The 24,583-nt window shown below is 42.8% G+C and overlaps 1 protein-coding gene across 1 annotated transcript in view; it reads right to left on the bottom strand.

The window, feature by feature from the left end:
• The window catches only part of DUSP16 (dual specificity phosphatase 16), a 91,895-nt gene that overhangs the window by 5,677 nt on the left and 61,635 nt on the right, over positions 1-24,583 (bottom strand). Inside the window, exons 5-7 of the mRNA XM_042247513.2 lie at positions 23,446-23,609; positions 6,795-6,954; positions 1,583-1,706 (exon numbers count right to left, since the gene is read on the bottom strand). Coding sequence (XP_042103447.1) covers positions 1,583-1,706; positions 6,795-6,954; positions 23,446-23,609 — 448 coding nt within the window. The remainder of the gene's footprint in view (positions 1-1,582; positions 1,707-6,794; positions 6,955-23,445; positions 23,610-24,583) is intronic.

Genomic DNA, 24,583 nt, shown 5'->3' with positions numbered 1-24,583 from the left:
AATGATGTGACTGACAAGGGCTTAATTTCTAAAATATACAAACAACCCAATCAAAAAATGGGCGGAAGACCTAAATAAATATTTCACCAAAGACGACATACAGACGGCCAACAGGGACATGAAAAAGATGTCTGTCATCACTAATTAGAGACATGCAAATCAAAACTACAGTGAGATATCACCTCCCACAAATCAGAATGACCATCACTGAAAAGTCTACAAATAATACATGTTGGAGAGGTTATGGCGAAAAGGGAACCTTCTTACACTGTTGATGGGAAGGTAAATTGGTGCAGCCACTATGGAAAACAGTATAGAAGTTCCTCAAAAAACTAACAATTGAGTTGCCATATGATCCAGCATCCCACTCTTGGGCATATACTCAGACAAAAGTATAATTTCAAAAAATACATTCACATCAATGTTCATAGCAGCACTATTCACAGCAGTCAGGACGGAAACCTAAATGTTCACCAACAGATGAATGGATAGAGAAGATGTGTGCACACACACAAATATTACTCAGCCATGAAAAAGAATGAAATAATGCCAGAAGCAGCAACATGGGTGGCCCTCAAGATTATCATAGCAAGTGCAGTCAGAAAGAGAAAGGGAAATACCATATGTATCGCTTCTACGTGGGATCTAAAACACGAACATATCTACGAAACAGAAACAGACATAAGAACAAACCCGTGACTGCCAAGGGGGAGGGGAGTTGGGGAGGGAGCGATTGGGAGCTTGGGATTAGCGGGTGCCAACTATTATATATAGGCTGGCTGAACAACAAGGTCCTACTATATTCAACATCCTGTGATAAACCATAATGGAAAAGAAAATAAAAAAGAATATGTGCCTGCATAGCTGAATCACTTTGCCACACAGCAGAAATTACCAACACTGTAAATCAACTATACTTCAATACATATTAAACAAAACTGGGCAAGTCTAGATTGTGAATGGAGTTTGACAATTGTTTGGTTTGATACTTACATATACTGGACTTTATCCTCAGTGAAAGCGAGAGAGTCTGAAGCACAGTAGGAATTCTATAATGAGTATTCTCTTGGAGCATTTTTTCTCATGTGTAAACTAGAACAAATGATATTTCTCCAACTAGGGAAAGATCTCTAGATTTGCTGGTTCTTAAAAAACTCAGGGCTTCCCAGGTGGCTCAGATGGTAAAGAATCTGCCTGCAGTGCAGGAGACCTACGTTCGATCCCTGGGTCATGAAGATCCTCTGGAGAAGGGAATGGCAACCCACTCCAGTATTCTTGCCTGGAGAACCCCATAGGCAGAGGACCCTGGCGGCCTAGAGTCCATGAGGTCGCAAAGAGTTGGGCATGACTGAGCATCTTTCACTTTTTTCAAACTTAATAAAGCAGCTGAGGATGCACTTCACACATGGGAGGGCAGAATTAGTGCTAAATTATAAAAATACATTTTTCTCCAATCTTTAAACATTTAAAAATCAAGTCACCTGTAGAGTGTTAACTAAAATAATCCTGGTCACCCACTCTCATATCTCATGATTCAGGTCAAAGGAGAAGCCACTCGCATAGGGCGTGTTCCTGCCCTCACCTGTAAGCTTCATCCAAGGACATATCCATCCTCTTCATAATGTAGGCGATGGCAATGGTGGCGGAACGGGAGATCCCCGCCAAGCAGTGCACGAGGACACATCCATTGGAGGCTTTTGCTTTCTCTGTAGGAGTCAAATTCAGAAAAGTTCACTAACAACTTTGTTCAGCAGTGAAACAGTGTTTCCATTTACTCACACAATGTCCTTCACCTGCGATGCAAAGTAAAGCCCCTCTTCTTGATACTTATCTATTTTTCCTTTCAATACTCTTTTAAGGAGGTAGGGGAACACGATTTCCCCACCATTTTCATAGAGAACAGAGAAAGTCCCCACATGTGTTAATAAGCAATTTGTCCCTAATCCAGGTTGCCTCTGATTCAATACATTTCACTGCACTTTTTACATTATGTATTACTTTAATTACTCTGAGTATAAATCATACACTGTGATCACATGATTCTACTTGCTTGGCATAGAAAACTTCAGAAATACAGAATAGTATAAAAGAAAATAACATCCAAAATCCTAAGATTTTCGCTAATATTTTGTTTACCCATGTTGTCTGACCCTTCAGCTTTTTGCTAATTACATAAGAGATGTTCTTCCAGTTTTGAGGAATCAACTGACATATAACGTTGTATTTTAGGTGTATGACATAATGATTTAAACATGAGATTAAATTTTAAAAGCACTTTTTCATTTTAAACATATGTGATACACATTACTGTGTAAAAAGCAGGGTGGTGGGGAGGGGAGAGACCTAGTCACAGTGAGACTACATCACAATGTAAAAAGATGCCACATCAAGATCTTCAAACACCAGCTCAGAACCCATCTTCCTCACAGAAAAATGGTTTCCCCATTTTTCTCCAGGAGACTTTGCTACGACATAAAGTGGCTCCTGAACTTTATTTGCTGAACTCAAGGGAGAAACCATGTGTGCACCATGAATCAGGTTTAGTAGGTCACTTTAATGAGGACCAAGGGAACTCTGACCTCTTCCCTGAGATCATACTGTCACACTGCGTCATGCTAATTGCCCATAACATGGTAGGACTCTGTTAGAACCAAGAACCAAGTAAATTCAATCACACAGTCCTGCCACCTCTCACTGTAGATGAGCTTTAAAAGCTTTCTCGTGGGTAAGGATGAAGTTACCCCAGAGCCTGGAAGCAGCCACCGTTTCAGTCGGTACTATGACTGCCTCAGTTCTGAACAGTTTTCCTGTGTGCTTACCTGCTGCCATCAATTTCTCTTTTCATTCCTGTTTTCACTGATTTTCAAAAGTTTATCAAGCCTTATGTTAATATTCTTGTAATTAACAGGTATCCCAGAGACTCTGCTCTGGCAGTGGAGTAATACAAGGCAACTCCAGTCTCACTACCTCTGTTATACATATTACAAACAGCTAACGTACATGATGCATTATTTGTTATGTACAGAACACTGAAGGGCTTTGAGGTAGTACAGGAACAATCAAGCAGCTCCCCTTTAAATAGCGAGATCAAACACAATAAAACAATAACAAAGGGATACAAGACAACACTGAAACAAAGAAATAAGGACACGCTAGACAACATAATGGTATATAAACTCATGTCCACAAAGTCCACGACTTCCTGGGCCTCCACAGCTCTCTTCCTCCTCTTTCCCAGGCAGTATTTAACCTAGACTGCTCTTAGTACTTCCTTTTTCACTTTGGCTACTGAGAAGCTCAAAGCCAATGTTATCACTCAATTTCAATAAGGAACTATGGTTTGGATTTTACTATACCTTTGCTAGCCACGTATTACTTGGTTCTTGATCTTCCATCCCATTTTAATGGTAATAGGGGTGAATGTGTGTTACCTTCTGATCCCAACCTCTTCCTGTAAGCTGCTTCAAATTCTTACCGGAAATAGGCTGGCTTGAAACATTTTTAATATTTTTTTTAATGTTGACAGTATTCTCTGATTTTTAATAATTATCTCAGAACTAGACTCGAAGGGCCGAGAAGGGTTTTGCTTCTAACACTCTCTCAAAGTCCTAAACACTGAGCACACAGTATACACCCTGTGTACACAGGCTGGCTGGCCGATACATATTTTAAAAAGTAATCTTTATAAAAACATTGAAAAAGGCCAGAAGGAAATAAAGCTATGATGATAACAGATGCGTTAGGATGTTGAGGGTATAGGTTTCCTTTTCTCTGTTTTTCAAATTTTCTGTGTGGTACTTATACTGCTTTTACAGTTACAACTGTTTGGATGGTGTATTTTAAAAATCTAATTAAAAAGTGATTATACTGAAGTGGAGCTCATTAGAATACATTTCTTGTCAGAACTGTGTGCTAAGCTGAGTCTCTTAAGGCAAAGGAAGGAATGCCCACAGACCTGGAGGAGAGAAGGGAAACATTCAACAAAGAGCCACAGTGGGGCTGGACCACTGCTCAGAAAAGAGGCCTGCGTGGTGCGTGCTGGGTGGGAAGGGACTGGAAAGGAGGTTCAGAGGTGGGGAGCAGCCGCTGGAGAGTCTAGGAAACTCGGGCGAAGGACCCGAGACACTTAAGTAGCCTCTGCAGGTGCTGAATAGGGGCAATAAGAAGGCATGGATGGGGAAAACTGGAAATTAAAAGCAGGTTGCCACTACAACAATCCAAGGATAAGAAAAAGATACATTTCAATTTTGCCTATTTTTTTCTTTTATCAATTCTAGGTTAAAAAAGAGGAGGTGGGGGAAGTTCAAGAGGGAGGGGACCTATATATATACCTATGTCTGATTCATGTTGTTATCTGGCAGAAACCTACACAATTCTGTAAAGGAATTATCCAATTGAAAAATGAATTAATTTAAAAAAAGATAGCAAATGAAATGGATGAAGGGGAGAAGTTACAAAGGTGAAAATGGAGGAAGTAATAACTGAGGTGACAGAGGACACCTCTAAGAGAAAAAAAAGGCTTCTCAGATAATTTTTTAGTTCAGCTACTATTTAAGACCCAGTTACAAGTCGGGCACCGTGCAAAGTGTTTATATGTATTATCTATTGTAATCCATACAATAGCCTTATAAGGTATATACAGATATACAATATACCTTATAAGATAAATACATTGTCTTCAGTCATCAGATCAGCAGACTAAGGAACAGAGAATTTTCAGTAACTCACCCAGAATTACTTAACTGATAACCAAGGGAGGCAGGATTCAAATACAGTCTGGCTCCAAAGTATATCCTCTTAATTACCTCCCTGTATTGCTTACAAAAGCCCTGAGTTTGCTGTGGGTGAAATGGGGCAGCAGTCTGTACCAACAGCCAGCTGGGCTGGGGGCCTGGTCAGGGTCCCAAGCACAGACAGGCAATTGTGCTCACCTCTGCCTCCCTCTCCTAAAAGCAAAGGCAACACTCAAACCTGAGCCTTTCCAACAAACCCAGGAACTTAACTGAAATTTAATCTGAATAATAAAAAGTACGAGCCTGTAAGTTAGTAAGTCCTCGTATGAGGGTACATCTTTATATTCTCTGCCATGACTAACCAAGGCTTTAAATGGCCTGGAGGAGATGAACACCTCTAGTGAACACAGGCTGAATTCCACAGTGGGCTGGAGGTATCGCACTGGATGGTCTGGGTCTGGGCGGGAAAAGGGTGGTGAGCCTAACAGTAAATAGGGCCAAGCAAGTGAACTACTGGTAAGTAAAAATATCTTCAGATATACAATTACAATATATATTTGGGTATGTATCTCACCAACTTGGAACATAGTAAAGTTCCTTTTGTATGAATTAAAAGTGGCCAATAGCTCTCATGAAGTCGAAGAAAAGTAAGCTGGAAGCAAAGTCCTCTCTTTGTTACCTACCCTCCTAAAGCTTAGACACTGTCATGACTTAACAGAATCAGGTTTTCTTCTGAATTTAGACTCTGAAACTGTACTTTTAGCTGAAATCAGAGCCAATTATCTCCGGATCAATGTGACGCTTAATGGGAACATTAACTATAATCGTCATCTTTCAAAGAGGCAAACACTGAATGATACTCTGAATACTTCCTAGAAGTAGAATGGTGGGGAAAATTAATTATGGGAGTTTTGTTTGTGATGATTTTCATGCAAATTATCTAAGCCATTTACCTTCTGGTGTTTCACAGGATGCATGCCTATTAAAGAGGAGAAGTCTTGGCAATCTGAAGTCTTGACAAAAGGGGGATCTGTTTCAGAATTACCCAAAGTTCCAAAAGCACTGTTTAGAAAATTCCTCTCACAGATGAAAGGATAGAGTGAGGGGCTTCATTTACACAGTTACATTGTTTACAAGGAATCAGTTCTTTAAAAAAAAAAACTTTCAGTAACCAATTCAAGAGTATATTTAATTATGGATGAGGGTGCTCCAGCTCATGACTGGGGGGAAAACCAAGGAAAACTCCTCACATGGACATCAAGAGTCACACCTCGTTGTGCTGCCCAGGAGCAAGGAACCCATCTCGTTGCTTTAGCCATTTTCCACCAAAACCACATTTCGAGTAAACGTCACTGATTTCCTACCAGCAGACCAGATTTCAAGGCACCAAAAATGTCATAGCAGTGCCAGAAGCTGGGAGTTGGGGAGGCTCCAGGGCTGGCGGGCCCAGTGAGCAGAACAAAGTACCATCCAGACCAGACCCTGTCACAGTCATCGCCAAGGAACGATCACACGAATGTGAGTGTGTGTGTTGGAATTTCATTAGACCCAATACTATTAATACTTGAAATTGCTGGCACACAGACGGAGGCTTAGGAATCTTGTGACATAAAAACTTTAAATGTAATGGGATTAGTTTCCACAGGACTTGGCTGTTCTCTGGGGAAAGCACAGCAGCAAGGCAGAAACACGTTAAGGAATGCCACCAGAGTTTCCAAAAGTCTTTTATAGGATCTGATGAAGTGGGTGGCAAGTTTAATCCCAAAAAAGTTTAACCCATTTTCAAACACTCGCAAATCTGTAATCCCAGATCCCATCAGGCTTAACCCTGGGAATGTTCGAGTTAGCTAAGCTGTCACAAGGCCAGTCCCTCAGGGACACACGGCGCACACACATCACCTGGACCCTGAATGAGATAAGCACCATCATGCTTGTTTTCAGACTTTCGAAAAATCTGGGAAGTAGGTTCCTTTTCTCTAATGAGAGAAACGGGGAGGAAGGGGTATACTCATACACGAGACTATAACCCAAAGGATTTGTAATATGACTTGAGCTACTTACCAATAAAATCCACTGATTTGTCCAACCACGGCAAAATTTTCTCACAAAAGCTATCATTCACAGGCACTCGCAGGAAATGAGATTCGGGGATAAAGTCAGGCTTGGGGCAGGTGTTGCTGGCATTTAACACATAACCAATCCCATTCTGTTGCATCAGCTCCTAAGAAAGGAAAGAACAGTTAAAGTGACATAACGTAATAGCATGATCATTTTTAAAGAGAAAAACTTAACACGATGATTAAAATGACTAGTTTCCTTGAAGCGATCAGATTTCATTCAGTCGGTAAAATCCAAAAACCTAGCACAATGACACGTGAAGACAAGTTTAAAGCAGAATTTTTAAAAACTGAAGTATAGTTAATTTATAATGTTGTGTTAGTTTCAAGTATACAGCAAAGGGATTCAGGTATACATATTACATATTCTTTTTTTTTATAGTTTATTACAGAATACTGAATTTAGTTCCCTGTGCTATACAGCAGGTCCTTGTTGTTTATCTATTTTACATACTTACATGTTAAACCCCAGTTCCGAATTTATCCTCTCCCTCCCAGCTTTCGCCTCTGGGAACCAAAAGTTTGTTTTCTTCATCTGTGAGTCTGTTTCTGTTTTGCCTATAGGTTCATCTGGATCATTTTTCTTAAGATTCTACATATAAGTGATATCAGATGATACGTCTTTCTCTGACTTCATTGAGTATGATAATGCCTAGGTCCATCCATATTGCTGAAAATAGCATTATTTCATTCTTTTTATGGTTGAGCAGTATTCCATTGTGTGTACGTATATGTATATGTATATACATACATAAGCATTATAGATATATACATCACATCTTTATCCACTCATCTGTTGAAGGGCACTTGGGTTGCTTCCATGTTTTGGCTATTGTCAATAATGCTACAGTGAATATTAGGGTGAATGTATCTTTTCTATTTATAGTTTTCTTCAGATATATGCCCAGGAGTGGGACTGCAGGATCATATGGTTAGCTTTTTTAAGGAACTGCAATACTGTTCTCCATACTGGCTATAACAATTTACCTTCTCAGCAACAGTGTTAAGAGAGTTCTCTTTTCTCCACACCCTCTCCAGCAGGAATTATTTGTAGACTCTTTAATGATGTCCATCCTGACTGGAGTGAGGTGATAGCTTGTTGTTTTGATTTGCATTTCTCTAATGATTAGCAATATGAACATCTCTCCATATACCTGTTGGCCATCTGTAAGTCTTTAGAGAAATGTCTGCTTAGGTCTTACAGCTATTTTTTTATTGGGTTGTTTTTTTGATATTAAGCTATATGAGCTGTTTGTATATTTTAGAAATTAATTCCCTGTCGGTAGCATCCTTTGCAAATATTTTCTCCAGTCTATAGGTTGTCTTTTCATTTTGTTTATGGTTTCCTTTGCTGTGCAGAAGCTTTTAAAAGTTTAATTAGGTCCCGTTTGTTCGTTTTTATTTTCCATTACTCCAGAAGATGGTTCCAAAACAATACTTTATGTCCAAGTGTGTTCTGCCTATGTTCTCCTCTGGGACTTTTATGGTTTTCAGTCTTAAATTTAGTTCTTCAACCCATTTTGAGTTATTTTTGTATATGGTGTTAGAAAACATTCTGATTTCGTTCTTTTACATGAAGCTGTCTAGTTTTCCCAGCACCATTTCCTGAAGAGACTGTCTTTCCTCCATTATATATTCTTGCCTCCTTGGTCATAGATTAATTGACCGTAAGTGTGTGGGTTTATTTCTGGGCTTCCTACCCCATGCCACTGATGTTTTTGTGGCCTACTGTTTTGATTACTGTAAATTTGTAGTATAGTCTGAAGTAAGGGTGTACGATTCCTCCAACTTCATTCTTCTTTCACAAGATTGTCTTGGTTATTCTGGGTCTTCTGTGTCTCTATACAAATTTAATTTTTTTTGTCCAAGTTCTGTGAAAAATGCCACTGGTAATTTGACAGGAATTGCACTGCATCTATAGATTGCCTTGGGTAGTATACTCATTTTAACGATACTGATTCTTCCAATCCAAGAACATGGTATATCTTTCCATTTTTGCTGTGTGATTTCTTTCATCAGCATCTTACAGTTTTCAGAATACAGGTCTTTTCCCTCCTTAGGTAGGTTTATTCCTGGGTCTTTTATTCTTTTTAATGCAATGGTTAGTGGTACTATTTTCTTAATTTCTCTTTCTGATACTCTGTTGTTAGAGTATAGAAATGCAACCTATGTCTGTATATTAACTTTGTATCCAGCAACTTTACTGAATTCATTGATGAGCTCTAGTAGTTTTCTAGTAGCATCTTTAGGCTTTTCTATCTATAGCATCATGTCATCTGCAAACAATGACAGATTTACTTATTTTCCTATTTGAATTCCTTTTATTTTTCTTCTTTGATTTCTGTGGCTAGGACTTCCAAAACTATGTTGAATAAAAATCGCAAGACTGGGCATTCTTGTCTTCTTCCTGATCTTCGAGGACATGCTTTCAGCCTTTCACTGTTGACTATAATGTTAGGTGGGGGAGTTGTCATATATGGCCTTTATTATGCTGAGGTATGGTCTCTCTATACCCACTTTCAACAACCCCCCCCTTTTTTTGGTTGTGCTGTGGCATGTGGGGGGTGGATCCCACATTTCTTGACCAGGGATCAAACCTGTGCCCCCTGAAATGGAACTGCAGAGTCCTAACCACTGGACTGCTAGGGAATTTGCTTCATTTTTCAACTTTTTTGTATGCCTACTTTCAGAAGAGTTTTTTTTTTTAACCCATAAATTGATGCTGAATTTTATCAAAAGCTTTTTCTATATATGAGACACTCATGTGATTTTTATTCTTCAGTTGGTGAATGTGGTAGATACGATATCTGCAGATACTGAAAAATCTTTGCATCCTTGGGATAAATCCCACTTGATCATGGTGTCTGAACCTTTTAATATATTGCTGGAGTCGGTCTGCTAGTATTTTGTTGAGGATTTTTGCATCCATGTTCATCAGTGATAACTGACACAAAAACTGTAAGTTTTTGCGTGCGATATCTTTGTCTGGTTTCGGTATCAGGGTGATGGTGGCGGACACACAGAATGAGTTCAGAAGTGTTCCTTCCTCTGCAGTTTCTGAAATAGTTTCAGGATAGGTGTTAACTCTTCTCTAAATGTTTGTTAGAATTCACCTATAAAGTTACCTGGTCCCACCCTTTTGTTTGTTGGGAGTTTTTACTGATTCAGTTTTTAGTACTGGTAATTGATTTGTTTATATTTTCTGTTTCTTTCCGGTTCAGTCTTGGGAGATTGCACCTTTCTAAGAATTGGTCCATTTCTTGCAGGTTGCCCACTTCGTTGGCATACAGTTGCTCACACTAGTTTCTTATGATCTTCTTATTTCTGTGGCATCAGTTGTACCTTCTCCTTTGTCACTTCTGATTTTATTGGTTTGAACTCACTTCCTTTTTTTCTTGGTGAGTCTAGCAAAAGGTTTATCAATTTTGTTTATCTTTTCAAAGAACCAGCTTTCATTCATCTTTTCTGTTGTTTTTTTAGCCTCTATTTCATTTATTGGGCTTCCTGTGTGGCTCAGCCGGTAAAGAATCCCCCTGCAATACAGGAGACCTGGGTTTGATCCCTGGGTTAGGAAGATCCCCTGGAGAAGGGAAAGGCTACCCACTCCAATATTCTGACTTAGAAAATTCCGTGGACTGTATAGCCCATAAGGTCACAGAGTCAGACACGACTGATCGACTTTCACTTTCATTTATTTCCTCTCTGATCCTTATGATTTATTTCCTTCTACTAACTTTGGGTTTTGTTTGTTCTGCTTTCTCTAGGCATAAGGTTGCTATCTGAGACTTTCTGTTTCCTATAAGCTTGCATCACTATGCATTTCTCCCTTAAAGCAGCTTTTGTTATATTCCGTAGGTTTTGGATCGCTGCTTTCATTTTCACTTATCTCTGGGTTCTTATTACTTTTCTCTGACTTCTTCAATGATCCATTGGTTGTTTAGCAGCATATTGTTTAGACTCCACGTTTGTTTTTTGTAGCTTTTTCTTGTAGTTGATTTCTAATCTTATAGCATTATGGTCGGAAAAGATGCTTGATATGACTTAAGTTTCTTTACATTTATCAAGACTTTTTTTAAATCAAGGCTTTAAAGCAGAACTTTTTCAGGGCATAGAAGGCTATTTTAAAAAATCACACATCACTAATATGGTCAACTCTATTATCTTCGTTACTTGAGAAGTGGAACAAAGAATACAAAATGAAACCATGACCGTTTACTGACTTCCCCCTCTTTGGCATCTATGTAAATTCATTATGACCATGTTAGATGTAATCCCCAAAATGCATGAGTAAGTGCATTGATTTACAAGATTTGGAAGTATACTAGAATACGTTTGTTTGTTTTGTACTGACTTCAGAACATATGCACACACAATGAGAACATTTTCTCCCCAAACTGAACATGGTGGCTGTTCTCTAAGACACAGTCCTGGGCCATCTCTTGGCTCTAAATGCTCTCTCTGAAGGCTGACTATTTCCATGTCTCTACATGCTGATGACTCTTAAATACACATATACATACACACACTTTAATTTTTGATCCATATTTCCAGCTGCTTCCTAGATATCTCTATTCGGATGTCCCTCAAAACTTTCAGACTCAGAAACAGCACATTCTCTTTCTCCCTTCTCTGCTTCAAATTCTTGTTTCCTCTCTGTAATCCAAAATTGGGTTTTGGTAATAATATCCACCCAGACACTTGAGCTAAAAAATGGGATCCTTTCATCCCATTTCTCTTCCTCACCACTTCCCTCCAAATGGTGTCAAACCCTTGCAGCATCAACCCCTCACATCACCCCTTCTCTCTATTCCCAGTCGCTGCTCAGCCAGCAGCCCACACCACGAGAGCAGAAAAGCCGCCACGGATCTCTTAAATTTGCAGTGTTCTCCTCTCCAAACCTGAACTGAACAACAGCTACAGTATCCTTTCTTGTAACCAAACAGGGGCTATGTTTTATGCACACTTATCTTCACCATATCTCACTGCCCGCTCCTGTCCCATACAACCTTCGAATACCCAACATAACATGTGCACCCAGCCTTCCTCAGTGTTGTTCACACCAGTTCTGAGCAGGCCCTGTTCTTCCTGATGACTACCACTTTTCTGCTTTAACCTTCCTATGAACCCTTCTACTGGTGCATAATTAACCATTCCGTTCTCTGCTTGCCCAAAGGACTTTGGACATGCTATTAGTAAAATACAGAGCATACTGTGTTATCAGTAGCAGATAATTCTTGTCTATCCTATTAGGTACTGAGATCTTGGACTAAATCTTGCTTGTTTTTCTACCCTTAGCACCAGGTACGTAGCTGTGGTCGGTATGTGTTTGTTCAACTACCATCCCTGTCTGCCATCTTCCAGTCAAGCCTACAGGACCCGCTTCATTTAGTCGTCCACTGCTGCCTCTCAGGAAACGTCTCCAGCCTGAAATCATTCTCTTCTCAGCAACCATGTCACTTCTTTTCTAGGAATGTGACCTCCTCTACAGATATTTTTGTTAGATCATTTTCAGCCATTGTCTTGAATTTGGTGGTTTTCTTCCTGTTTTAGCCTCCTGCCAACTCCCTAATCCCTCCATTTACCACCTTTGGCACAACGAATATATTCTGTTTTACATAAAAGGCAGACTGAGCAAATCCAGATCAGGGATGAAGCCCTCTCAACTGGAAGATAACAACGTCAAGAAGTAGTTTTTGGAGCTAATTGAGCTCAAAGTGATTGACCCTCATCTTCTGAAGGTCTCAGGGGCTCCCGCGGGGCTAAGAGTCAGGCTGTGACGATCTCAGTGTCTACTATGGCGACATCTGTACATGAGCGAAGGCTTTCTACCACCACCTGATCACCACAGTGTTCCCGACCAAGGAGCTGGAGATAAAAGCCTTTTGGTCCTTTCTCACCAGTGCTCCTTAAAGAAAGGAACCTTTTAAAATATCCTCCTCCTTTCTGTCAACAGAAATACAAAGCTTTATTAAATGAAAAGTAGTCCAACAGTAAAGACACAGGCGTTTCTGAGGAGAGAGGCTGACGTAGGCAATGCCACCCACTCTATACAATCACAAAACCATAGGCAGTGCTCAGCGAGGACAACACTGAGCTGTAACGAGTCACAGTGAGCGTCACCTACGATTTCCCCACAGAAAGATGGGAACCACGCACACTTCTGACAAGCAGCCACAGGACTTCCCTTGTGGCTCAGCTGGTAAAGAATCCACCTGCAATGCGGGTTCAATCCCTGGGTTGGGAAGATCCCATGGAGAAGGGAAAGGCTACCCACTCCAGTATTCTGGCCTGGAGAATTCCACGGACTATATAGTCCATGGGGTCGCAACAAGTCAGACATGACTGAACAACTTTCACACTCTATAGAAATAATCACTTAACCTAAAAAAAAAATCTGTAGGGCACCTTTGTTATAGGCCTATTAACAATATACTATTAGGGAGCATGGTACATATATAACAACATCTAACATGTTGAATGCCTACTATGTACCTGGTACTGTGCTAAACTTTGTTATTTTTTTTGATTGATTTATTTTTGGCTGCCCTGGGTCTTTGTTGCTGCACAGGCTTTCTCCAGCTGCAGTGAGCAGGGGCTACTCTTCCTTGCGTTGTGCGGGCTTCTCACTGCGGCGGCTTCTCTTGTTGCAAAGCCAGGCTCTAGACACATGGGCTTCAGCAGGTGCAGCTTGTGGGTGCTAGGGCACTGGCTCAGGAGTTGTGGAGCACGGGCTCAGCTGCTCCACGGCATGTGGGATATTCCTGGACGGGGGATAGAATCTGGGTTCCCTGCGTTGGCGGGCAGATTCCTCACCATTAGACCACCAGGAAAGCCCCTGTGCTAAACTTTCAAATGGATCGTCTCACAGAATCCTCACGACCACCCTTTGACATGGGTACTATCATTATCCTCATTTTAAAAATGAAGACACTAAGACTTAGCAAGTTTACATGTTTCCAAAGTTACACAGCTATCAAGTGGTCCAGTGTCAAAAGTCAAATCCAATTATATTCATCTCTAGAATATGTCTTCTTTATTGCTGCACTCCACTGAAGTTCTTTTGAGAGCAAATTAGATGGACTAATGCTGACTCTAAAGCTTCAATACTTTGACCAGCTGATATGAAGAGCTGACTCATTAGAAAAGACCCGAATGCTGGGAAAGATTGAAGGCAGGAGGAGAAGGGGACGACAGAGAATGAGATAGTTGGATCGCATCACCGATTCAATGGATGTGAGTTTGAGCAAGCTACAGGAGATGGTGAAGGACAGGAAAGCCTGGCGTGCTGCAGGCCATGGGGTCACAAAGAGTCAGACACGACTGAGCGACTCAAAACAAAGATGGAGCAATAAAGCAAAGTAACTAGCCTACACACAGATTTTTATTGTTTAACCAAGTGAAGTAATATAGTTTCATCCTTTTTTACCCTTTTAAACTCTAACCAGTTAGAAAGTACAGGAACACCCATCTGGGCATGGTTCTCTCTGAACAGACTCTTGGAGTAACTCAGGACACTAGAAAGCTATTGAAGGAGACTCATCAGTTGTACTCTGCCTCTTTTTTCCCAACTGTTGCCTCGGTTGCAGCCACGGGCATCACAGCGTGGCCCTGCTGCTGGCATGCACGTCTCCCGGCCTCAGGCAGGCTGCTGCCGGGTGCCCAATGGCCATGGCTGAAACATGAAAAGGGGGCAGTTCAGACCTCATGTAGGAAACAGTCATCCAAGCCCACAATAGTTTATATCTCAACAATATTCTCCATGTATAAGACAGTATGCCATAAAAGATGCATGTAAGCAGTAGCTTTATTTATAACTGACGTAAGGGAGACACGCTTCCCTGGTGGCTCAGACAGTAAAGAATCCGCCTGCAATGCAGGAGACCCAGGTTCAATTCCTGGGTCAGGAAGATCCCCTGGAGAAGGGACAGGCTACCCACTCCAGTATTCCTGCTTGGAGAATTCCATGGATAGAGGAGCCTGGTGGACTACAGTCCATGGGGTCACAGTCAGACACGACTGAGTGACTAACACTTTCTAAGGGTGAAGGGGACATTATTGTGTTGAAATGGAGTGATAACAACTTACATGCAAAATGAAATGAGAAAAAAAAGTGGCAGTTACTACGTCAGTAAAACTGAGTTAAAGGAGGAAATCACTAAAGATGTTACATATATACATAAAACATTTTAATGCAAATACATGTACATTAATTCACTAACTTCTGATGGCGTTCTGGGTTTGTTTGTTTTTTTTCAATAGCTTAGCTGACTGGCGTTCCTTAGAAAATTACAACCAAATGAATCTACCACTTATAGTTTCCATTCTTTAAAGAGCAAGAACTAGTAAACTAATAAATCAGGACAGAATATTTTAGATTTACAGCTGCCTTTCCCCATCTCTTAAGACAGAAAAAATACGTAGAGCAATTTGTCTTTCCTGAATCTTTTGAAAACATTTAGCTCAGAGCATAGACAAATAGTTCTTTTTCCCCATTCATATTTCATTCATATATGTGATACTTTCATGAATGTACATCATTATAATAACAAGTACACTGGCCTAAACAGTCTGAGAACAAACACAACTGCCTCCTGGTGAGCAGACTATTCAAATGGGGCAAGTAGCCCCGTGACAGCCCAGAGCCCACTGCAGCCCAGGGCCCACTGCTGCCCAGGGCCCACTGTGGCCGGGAGGGGGGCTTCCACCTGTCTCCACCTGGGCAGCCAAGCGGAGGGTCAGCAGCTGCTGTTAGCTGAGGAGTCACATGACTGTTCTGTCCCCTTCTCTCCTGATTGTATTTATGGCTGGGCATGTAAGTGCTCAAGAGTGCGTCTTATGTCACAGTTCCTGAGAGCAGAACTGGGATGGAACCACAAGTGTGAAGAGTGTGTACATATTACGGACTAATGATTATTTTTACTCACAGATGAATGTGACTTCCTAAGGGGACAACAGGGGATGAGAGGGTTGGATGGCATCATCAACTCAATGGACATGAGTTTGAGCAAGCTCCAGGAGTTGGCGAGGGACAGGGAAGCCGGGCATGCTGCAGTCCATGAGTCGCAAAGAATCAGACACAACTGAGCGACTGAACTGAACTGATGAGGAATTCATGTCACTCGCTCAGTTTTGTTTCCATGTGTTGTGGAAAGCATACACAACGCAACAGTCCTCTGTCCCCTAGTTAAACACAGGCTTCCAGAGAGCAGTCACCTTACTCTGTTTAATATTTAGCTCAACTCTGTGCTCAGTTAGCTAATACATGTTTCCTACGGATAACGTAATCTGTCTTCTCTGGCCTTTCAGATACCCTTCTGACACCCTGGCCTCTGAGTTCTCTGAGCACCTCACCTTGACCACTCCCTCCCCGGGGCCTGGTCTGGTCTCTGCTGTTACTAATAACCACAACCACACACAACCCACTGCGGGACTGCGCCTCCTTCCCGCCAGCTTACTTTCCTCCACCACCATGGCTGGAGTCCCTCAGTCCCCTCAGGACCTACAATCTGTTGCTCCTACCGTCTCTCCTCTGTCCTTCCATCTTATAACGTCTATCCTTCCTTCTGGGCCCAACTTAAATTCTATCATCAGTCATGACACAGTTGACCCTTGAACAACTCAGGTTTGAACTGCGCAGGCCCATTTACACATGGATATTTTTCAACAGTAAGTACTACAGTATTGGGCTCCCTAGGTGGCTCAGCGGTAAAGAACCCACCTGCCAATGCAGGAGACCTAAGAGACATGGGTTCGATCCTGGGTGGGGAAGATCCCCTGGAGGAGGGCATCTCCACTCCAGTATTCTTGCCTGGAGAATCCCATGGACAGAGAAGCCTGGTGGGCTACAGTCCATGGGGGTACAAAGAGTCAGACATGACTGAAGTGACTTAGCATGCACGCAAGCATTGCAGTATTAGAGAATCTGCTGGTGCTGAACTGGAGGACGCAGAGACCCTGCAGATGGGGAGGGCTGGCCAGAAACAGTAAGAGGATTAACCCCTGCACGGCTCAAGAGACAGTTAGAATCCCTCCCTCACTTTCAACCTCAACTTTTTAGTATTTTTTTTAGACACACCGAGTGCAGGATCTTAAGTTCTCTGATCAGGGATGGCGCCCGTGCACCCCTGCAGGGAAGCACAGAGTCTTAGCTGCTGGGCTGCCAGGGAAGTCCCTCACCCTCAATTCCGGTGTCCCTCTGTCACTCCTTTGCACTCACTTGGCAAGATCACAATAAGTCTGGATAAATCTGTCTCGTCCCTGAGCCTGCATCTGCACTGGGCAGCTGGACGGGCCCGAGAGCAACACAGCCGCGCTGCCAAGGGGCCCCCTTGGGTCCCACGCATCGGCAGGCACCGTATTCCCTCAGTCTTCCCCTGGCCTCTTCTCTGGATGCCGTTCCACCCCTTGCCCTTTCTCTTCCAACTCTCCACACGCCCTCCCTCGCCCTCTCTCTCTGCTCGTGGATGATCTTGGTTCCTACTACTCTGAGAAGATAGAAACCACTAGAAGCAAACTCTAATAAACTTCCTCTACCACCATCCCTTCTGCCAGCACACAGGTACCAGGCTCAGGAAACTGAGAGCAGGCTCAGCGCGGGACTGTTCATTATCCGAATGATCTCACTAACCTCCCTCAGCTTTAGTCTCCTTACCTGTAAAACAGAGCTGATGACGATCTTTTGTAAAGCTGTTATGAGGATGAAGTGACTTATGCACAATATACAAGTCTCATTAAATGTTAGTTCCCTTACTTTCTCTTATTTTTTAAATTAAAAAAAATTTTTTTTGGCGGTACCACACGACATGCAGGATCTTGGTTCCCCAACCAGGGATCAAACCTGGGCCCCCTGCAGTGGAAGTACGGAGTCTTAATCACTGGACCACAAGGAAGTCCCACCTAATCTTATTTTTAAAACAGTTAGTGGGAATGTAAACTGGTGTAGCTACTATGGAAAACGGTACGGAAGTTCCTTAAAAAATTAAAAATAGAACTACCATGTGCTTAGTCGCTCAGTCATGTCTGATTCTTTTCAACCCTATGGACTGTAGCCCACCAGGCTCCTCTGTCTGTGGGATTCTCCAGACAAGAATACTGGAGTGGGTAGATATTCCTCCCAGAGGGGATTTTCCTGACACAGAGATCAACTCTGGGTCTCCTGCATTGCAGGTGGTTTTTTACCATCTGAGCCGCCAGGGATGTCTAGAACTACCATGCTGCTGCTGCTGCTGCTGCTGCTATGTCACTTCAGTCGTGTCCGACTCTGAGCGACCCCATAGACGGCAGCCCACCAGGCTCCCCCATCCCTGGGATTCTCCAGGCAAGAAGACTGGAGTGGGTTGCCATTTCGTTCTCCAGTGCATGAAAGTGAAAAGTGAAAGTGAAGTCGCTCAGTCGTGTCTGACTCTTAGCGACCCCATGGACTGCAGCCCACCAGGTTTCTCCGTCCATGGATTTTCTAGGCAAGAGTACTGGAGTGGGGTGCCATTGCCTTCTCCGCAATTCCACTTCTGGGTCTTTACCCGAAGGAAACAAAAATACTGACTCCAAAAGACACATACAATCCTGTGTTCACTGCAGCACAATTCACAAGAGTCAAGGCATGGAAACAGCCCAAGTGGCCACTGACAGATGAAGGGTTAAAGAAGACACGGTATTATTATACAGTGGAATATTATTCAGCCTTCAAACAGAAGGAAACCTTGCTCTCTGTGGCAGCACAGATGAACCTTGAGGGCTTTATGGTGAGTGAAGTAGGTCAGACAGAGAAACACAGATACACCATATGCTTTCATTACATGCAGAATCTAAAAACAAACAAATATCGAATTCATAAATACAGACAAGAGATTGGTGGCCACCAGAGGCGGTGGAGGAGAGGGTGAAAGGTGGTCAAAAGGTACAAGCTTCCAGTTATAAATAAGTCATGGAGAAGTACCGTACAGTATACTGATATAGATAATAATACTGAATTATATATTTGAAAGTGGTTAGCAGAGTGAAGAAATGTGTAACAATGTATGGCGGTGTATGTTAGCTAGATTTATTGTGATCATTTAGCAGTATATACAAATATTTAATCATTATGTTGTATAGCTGAAACTAATATAATGTTATATGTCAGTTATATCTCAATAAAAAATAGTCTGTAAATCATATGGTGTATCTCAATAAAGTTGTTGCCCACGCCTCGACCCCCAAAGCTTGTAATGTATATTTTTCACTAATTCAAACTGTCCCTCCTCCTAATTGGCCTTCACTAGGGAAATTACAGGCTTCTCAGTTTTCTCGCCTGTCAACGTAGGAGACGTGGGTTCGACCCCTGGGTGGGGGAGATCCCCTGGAGAAGGAAATGGCAACCCACTCCAGTGTTCTTGCCCAGGAAGTCCCAAGGACAAAGGAGCCTGGCAGGCTACAGTCCACAGGGTCATAAAGACAGCTGGACACGACTCAGTGACTAAACAACAAAGGGAAATTACACTGAATATAGCAGGTTGGGTATAAAAAAAGAGTTCAGCTGTAAAGCAGCAAAGATGACCCCCTAGTAAAAGATTCTAGTTTCAAAACACAATTAAGAAAATGTTCAAAAATAATTTTTTGTGAGTCAAAAAAATAATCTTCATTTTACTACTATGGTTTGCAATCACTACTTTTTTCCTGTTTAAGTTTCTTTCTCTTAAACCGTGAAATAAACTTTCCCCAATAGTTGGACTAATTTCTAAACGTGAGCTCTGTGCTCTTGTGACATAGACTGTGGAGTACTGTATGGGCTATAGATTTAATATATAGCTTAATTAAACTGCTCTATTTGGTCAAGTTTCCCATGTTCACTTAGGCTGAGGACAGAGGTGTCATTAAATCATGCAGGCATTGCAACTCTAAAGGGACTGTAATCTTTCTTTCTGAAGCCAGTTGAATAAGTTTGTTTTCGCCACTCCTTTTGCCTTCAGCATTGACCTACTCCCTCCAGCGAGCCCTCCTCAGCCAGCCACACCCACCGTATCTACCACCCACGCTAGACCTTGGTATACTCCACCCACTGGTGACAACATCAGAGTCCCCTGTAAACCAGGAACTGTGCTCAGTGCCTGGCATAATGCCTTGTCACTGGAGCCTCACGTGAACACTAGGAGGAGGCAGGAGTCATTTCAGTTTGCAGGGGAAGAAGCAGATTCCGTCACCTGGCTCAGGTGCTCTGCCTGGTGAGGCCAACCAGCTGGGATGCAAATCCACCCCGTGCAAAGCCAGCCCTCACTCAAGCCCTAAGTCACCTGTCTCATGAATCACTGACTCATGAACAGGTCTTGTCTATCCAACCTGCACTCTATATGGCATTCTACACACAGTGGACACAATAAACATTTTTACTGCCTGCTTTGATGACATGACCCTTTGTCTTCCTAGATCACAGAGAAACCTGAAAGCCGTATCTGGCTACACGGTACCAGGCTCCTGCCTAACTCTCAGATGGAAACACCAGGGGAAGCGGCAGCAGCCCTGGTGCTGGCAGCACAGGAGAGCCAGCTCCGCACACCGGAGACTGAAACGAGACGCTACCCAGGGACGCCCCTGCTGGGCCAGCGGCTAAGGCTCCAAGTGGGGGGCCCTGGGTTCAATCCCTGGTCAGGGAACTAGATCCCGCATGCTGCGACTAACGCCTGGTGCAGCCAAATAAACAAATAAATATTAACAAAAGAGACGCTGCCCAAAGAAGGCTGGCAGCAGCCTGTTTAAAACGGGGAAAGAGGGGTAGAGTTGAGTTGGGTGAAGAAGCTGAACAGGTTCAGGCTCAAGAACAACGCGCAGTAGGTAACTCCATCACACATCCCGTGTGTAAGGGTGAAACAGAAGTCCACTTCGAATTTTAACTGATAAGGGAGGAGAAAGCATCAGGAACTTTTGTCTTGAACATTTTAACTACAGGACTCTGATTCCAAGCGCAGTCAGTCAGATAAGAACTGGGCAGCTGCAAACTGCTTTAGTACAACTGCCATTCCTGTTGGAACTCCAGCACAAAGACCAGAGAGGAGGAGAGTGTCGGAACAAAGCACACGTGTGAGGGGAAGGGTGTTCTTTTCACTACCGATGCCTGCCTACGGCCTCCTACAGAAGAGCCGGGTCTCTGAGACAGAAGTGAAAACGGTCACACGCTCACAGCATGCGCCTGCAGGGTCTGAGGGGGGAGCTGGCTCGTGTGGCTCATCCACAGCAAGAGCAGCAGCGGCCACAGCACACACACGAGCTTTCCAAGACCCAGTAACGAAATACGTAAAGCGCCCGTAAGTTTTACATTGATCGCAGGTTGAAATAATACTCTTGATACCGGGTGATAAATGTTATTAAAATTGATTTCACGGGACTTCCCCAGTGGCCGCGTGGTTAAGACTGCGCTCCCCATGCAGGGGGCAGGGGCTCAACCCTGGTCGGGGGAACTGAGATCCTGCATGTCAAGTGGTGCGGTCATAAGATAAAAAGTAGACAGACATATTTTAAAAATTAGTTTCACTTTTTTTTTTTTACTTCTTAAAAAAAGGGCTACTGGAACATTTTGGATTATACGTGTGGCTTGCATTCTACTTCTATGGGATGGTTCTGGTATAGACTATGCTGTAGAAAAAGCAGGGGAAACAAATTTTGATTAAATTCTATAGACCATTAGAATCTCAGTCCTTTGTAAACAGCCTGTTATGGAGATTTCCATTTTGCAGGAGATAAAGATTTCTGGTGTTCTGTAAACATAGGACTCAGAGCCAGAGTAGACTAGGTTTGAGAAAGATCTCTGCCACTGACTAACTCTGAAGTCAATGACGTTCTAGTCACAAAACTGTGGGTAAGCAAGTCATACAACTCAGGGCCAACCTGCCTCTAAATCCTATTATGAGGGTTAAATGCAGTAACAAAGAGTATAGCACTTTATTTTCTTTTTTTTTGAGCCTAGCATTTTAAATGTTAAACACTATTATTCTCCTAAGAAAATTACTATGACATGCTTTTAAGATACTTAGATGGCACTCTGTTAAAAATAAATAAATAAGACAACTAATAAAATTAGTGGTTTTGTGGTGTTTGTTCTCAAAGACTTCATCTTCTAAGTCTGACTAAAAAGGCAACCCACTCCAGTATTCTTGCCTGGAGAATCCCTGGACAGAGAAGCCTGGTTGGCTACAGACCATGGGGCTGCAAAGAGTAGGACACAACTGAAGCGACTTAGCATGCACGCTGTGACATACTTTGCTTATTTCTCAAAGAGGACTAATAAGAATCACATGCTCAAAGACATCATGACCCCACCAGAAGGCTCAGTGCAAGTATGCGTTATCAAATTTCAAATGCCTCATAGTAAGAGCAGATGTATTAACAATGATGTCCAGGCAAAATTTTGAAGATGCAGGGGTTTTAAGAGCAAAAAAAAAAGTAGCGAAAAGAATGCGTCCTTCCTGCCCAATGATAGGATGTTTTTGCTTTCCACGTGCTAAAGCAAGCCCGCCTGGAAGTTTATTTTTATAGCCAGTCCAATTCTTCCAGCTACTCAAGGAGAAATTTCTTTCTACATAAGATAGCAGCGCTTATAAATCACCAGCAGCTGAATTAAGATCTCTGAATGCTTTTTCAATTAGAGGTGGTGTAAATAAGACATTTAGGGCCTCCTGGTAGCTCAGTAGGTAAAGAATCTGCTTGCAATTAGGAGACCGAGGTTCAATCCCTGGGTTGGGACGACCCCCTGGAGAAGGAAATGGCAACCCACTCCAGCATTCTTGCCTGGAAAAATCCCATGGACAGAGGAGCCTGGCGGGCTACAGTCCATAGGGTCGCAAGAGTCGGACACGACTTAGCGACTAAACCACCACCAAGTAAGAGGTTTAGAGACAGATCACCTTCCAGGCAATTAGGGGCCTGTGTTCTAGCAACACTGGTTAAGAGCATATAGACTGTGGAGACAGACAGACCTTAGTTTACTGCTGTTATGTGTGTACCGGTAAATACAACGGCCTCGGCCAATCAACACGGCTCCTCTGTTGGGGGCACCTGGCTCAGGACGGCCCACATCCTTTACATCCAGGATTCATGTTCTTCCCTCTTCTGTCTCCACCAAACTGTGTCAAGGAACCTCAGGCAGGGGATCCACACTGCATCCTCTAAGCGCTGGTCCTCACCATCTTTTGACCCCCTCCCCTGCCCCTCTGGAAGGGGGAAGTCATCATGAACTCTTCCTCAATCCAAGCCACTCTGAGCTCTTTTCCAGTTGATGCAGCGAATGCACACGTTTCTAAGTGTGAAATAATCTAGATGGCACTGGCCTTCCTGAGTGCGCCCAGCTACTGTAACAGAACATCTAAGAAAATGGGGCGAAACTTCCGAAAATCCCTGTCCTGTCGCAGCTCTCTTGGACCTGTAAGAACAGCACACCTGACAATGGCTTAGGTCTCCGACGGCAAACAGAACATCACAGCCGACAGCACGGGGGAGAAGGTAAGGCTGCTGGGCTGCTGGCTGGGGAGCTGCTTTGAGAACATTTGTATCTGAAAGGATGGCCCACCGGTGCCTCTCCAGCTGCTGTCAAGAAATCCTGCAATGAAGGATATTTTCAAAGCACCCACCTTGTTGAGGACATCTCGCTGGCAGCCAAGATAGAGATTGGGCAGAATTCGGGTTGGCCCGATGTTGGCAACAGGTAAGCAAGGCTGAGAGATGCAGGTGGGGACTAGAGTGGACTTTCCTTCACAGAGGCCAGGGAAACAGCGGGAGAACTCGGCAAACCCACCTAAGGATAGACATGGTAAAGTTATGCCGTGCACAGAGATGAAAATCAGCCTTCTGGTAACCAGTCAAATAAAGCTGTCTGAAAAGAAAAAGCAAATCCCACAAATGCAAGTGGATCCTGCCGTACACGGATCCCTGGCTACAGCTGCTTGCGCCGGGGTACAGGCCAGCAACAGCCCTGGTTTGCAGGGCCTCCAAAGGAGCCCAGGCCCCGAAAGTCCCCCGTCCTTTTCTGTGTAACTTAAAGAGGACGGAAAGTAAGCAGCAAATAACCAAGCAGAAGTAAAACGGGGATATAACAAATCCTCAACTGAAGCCAGGTGTTATTTCTTCAAAACACAGTTGATCAACTTAAGTTTCTTTCAGAATGAACTTTTAAAATCTTCCTACTATGTAAATATTTAATTTCAAAGATACCACATACACCCTCTACTCTTACAAATATACTCTGTATCGAGGGTTTCATAATTACTCGCGATTCCGGGGTCTCCTGTTCCTTTGCTGGGCGCTCACTATAAACAAGGGCTGACAGACCCTAACTGCTCAGGGTACATACAGAGGCCTTGGGGGAAGATTCCTGGACTTGGAGGAATTCCGTTTTTTCTAGTCCTGTCCTTATAATGACCCATTCATGACCTTTATTAGGTCACAATCTTGCTACTGTTAATGACAAGAAACCCACTGGCTAAGGAGACACTCACCTTCTCTGGGAAAAGAAAAGATGAATAAGGTCTTCACTGGTTTTTCCAATCTAAATACTCTTTGTGATGCAAATCCAAACCCAGGAACTGAACACATTTTGATACATTTTCAGATAAATCCCTCCCTATCCAGCCCTCACTATGTACAAACTCAGGAACCAAAGAGACTCAGAATATGTGAATGTCTGTGTGTGTATATTTAAACAATTTTTTATTTTGTACAGGAGTACAGCAGATTAACAATGTTGTGATAGTTTCAGGTAGCCAGCAAAGG

This window comes from Ovis aries, chromosome 3 (assembly GCF_016772045.2).
Source record: "Ovis aries strain OAR_USU_Benz2616 breed Rambouillet chromosome 3, ARS-UI_Ramb_v3.0, whole genome shotgun sequence".
Taxonomy (NCBI): domain Eukaryota; kingdom Metazoa; phylum Chordata; class Mammalia; order Artiodactyla; family Bovidae; genus Ovis; species Ovis aries.
Note: the sequence above shows the minus strand (reverse complement) of the source record. Positions and strands in the feature narration are given on the sequence as shown.